The sequence below is a fragment of the Biomphalaria glabrata genome, chromosome 2, assembly GCF_947242115.1.
Source record: "Biomphalaria glabrata chromosome 2, xgBioGlab47.1, whole genome shotgun sequence".
Taxonomy (NCBI): Eukaryota; Metazoa; Mollusca; class Gastropoda; family Planorbidae; genus Biomphalaria; species Biomphalaria glabrata.
In genome coordinates, this window is record NC_074712.1 from 54,882,010 (window position 1) to 54,884,185 (window position 2,176).

The window sequence follows — 2,176 nt, forward strand, 5'->3', positions numbered from 1 at the left end:
TGTGACGTAGTTTTTTTTTTCCTTTGACGTCATATGGAATGAATTCTTTAAATGAAATGCTTAAAGAACGCACTTGGTGCACCAAAGTCTATGAACACTCGATAAATGGCTCGTAATGATGAAGGCGATTTTTAGTCTAGCTAGGCCGTGTGACGTAGTGTTTTTTTTTCCCTCTGACGTTATATGGAATTAATTCTTCAAATGAAATGAAAAAAGAACTCGGTATAGTAATGTTTATTAAGCCTCGTTATGTGACTCGCGTTTAAAAAAGGAATGATATCTTGATTTAGATCTAATCTAGATTTTTTAAACTAGATCTAGATTTTTATTACAGTATATCTAGATCTGGAGTTATATTCTAATTAAAATTATTTTAGAGTCTAGATCTAGAATTTCTAGATCTAGTTTAGACTAAAATAGACTAGATTAAGATGTAGAATTTCATTTTCTAAACTTAAAGTGTAAAAAAAGTGTAGATTTTCATTTCCAAACGTTTTGATCAATATTGCAATGTTTTAATATACTAAAACTAATCTACTATTTTTTATTAAATTTAAATTTACGGCAAATGAATCTTTGAAACATTATTACTTTTGACCATCAAAATTAAATCACCTCTTGAATATTATTTGCGAATATGCAGATCCGACAGGGATCCGACTTCGACGGGGGCCGCCTCTGAGTTTGTGTAACACAAACTCTCTTTGTAATCTTGTTTTTACTTTAATAACGTTTCTTAGACTATCGTCCAAACCAAGAAGACCAGAGGTGAGGAGTATTATCCTTAAGAACTTAAAGCAAAGGTTCAGCGTTTGCATAAATCCAATCCAACCTTCTTTACAGTATGCACGGCATTTAGCACATCCTAGGAGTCGCTTAAAAAAAAGTATTGATTTGAACTTTTTAAATCGTGTACTCACCTAAAACATTTCTGGCCAAACTGGTCAATAGTATCACAACTGAGATTCGTAACATCTGAAGTGGAAAAAGAAGACATGATATTGTTAAACTCGTGTTACGAAAAGCATACATAATTTTTTTTTAATTGATTAAATATGAATCATACGAAATACGAATCTTATATTAAATAGACAGATAGATCTTGATTTTATTCAATTCTAAACTTTGATTACAAACAATGTTTCATCGTATTAAAAAAAAAAAGCAAATCGTGGGAGTCTGGCCTACGTTTTACAAAGTACTTGTGCCGAGAACTAACGCCTGCTTGGAGTTAATTACTCAACAAGTAATCTCATGTTTTAACGTTCAGCAGATGACCGCACGAACTGCACCCTTCTTAAATGCTCAATTGTACACTTTACACTTTATTATAAAACTGAATAAGAAAAAAGTTTTTTTTTCTACGTATAAAAGCAAGGTCTAGGTTATGGCCTTACTTTACAGTTCAGGGTTTCCCAAACTTTTGTTTCTGCAACAAAAAAAAACTTTTCACCAGATGGGAAATGAAAGCCATTATTTCAAAGATCAAAGTTCATGCTCTTTGGAAGACAGTATAACTTTTCGTTAAGTTTTTGTTTGACTCAAAAAAAATAAATTAATTAACGTGTTCTGGCGAATAATTACAATTGTGGCTTTTAACACACATTTAGGTCTAACGAACACTAGACAAACACGGTTTGAGAACCCGGTTATATTGACATCCGAACTAAACACACACACACACACACACTATACAAATAACTGTGGTATTATTGTCTAGGAACTGAATGAGTCCAGACGTAACGTGAGCGACCAGCGTCACACGTAGTATTCATATATAGGTAATGATACTTATTGAAAGATCTAAGTCATACATTTAAAAAAAAAGAATAAAAGGAGTGAAATAATGTTTGTTCAAGGCAGTGAGTAGTGTAATACATTACATTAAGATCAGGGCCGCTATAGGTTTAACAGGCACATGTACATAGTTACAAGAATAACAAAAAAAAAAGAGGGCAGTCCTATAAAGGAGGATGCTAAACAGAGTCAAAGTCAACTTTAAAAAGCTAGGCTTACAATTTATTTGATGAAACATGTCAGTCAATCATAGGCTGTAATCCCTTGTTCAACAAATGTATTTAGTATATCGTATTTCTCAGACGAAGCGACTGCATATATTGACTTAATGTCGTCATTTGCGTAAACCAAGTCCGTGAACGACATTTTCTCTTGGATT

At 32.6% G+C, this 2,176-nt stretch overlaps 1 protein-coding gene across 1 annotated transcript in view; it reads right to left on the minus strand.

Annotated features, from left to right (window-relative positions):
- Positions 1 to 1,318, minus strand: part of LOC106074543 (uncharacterized) — a 29,353-nt gene extending 28,035 nt beyond the window's left edge. Inside the window, exons 1-2 of the mRNA XM_056021227.1 lie at positions 1,189 to 1,318; positions 921 to 975 (exon numbers count right to left, since the gene is read on the minus strand). Of these exons, the coding sequence (XP_055877202.1) occupies positions 921 to 975 (55 nt within the window). The 5' untranslated portion in view covers positions 1,189 to 1,318. The remainder of the gene's footprint in view (positions 1 to 920; positions 976 to 1,188) is intronic.
- Between the last annotated feature and the right edge of the window lie 858 nt (positions 1,319 to 2,176).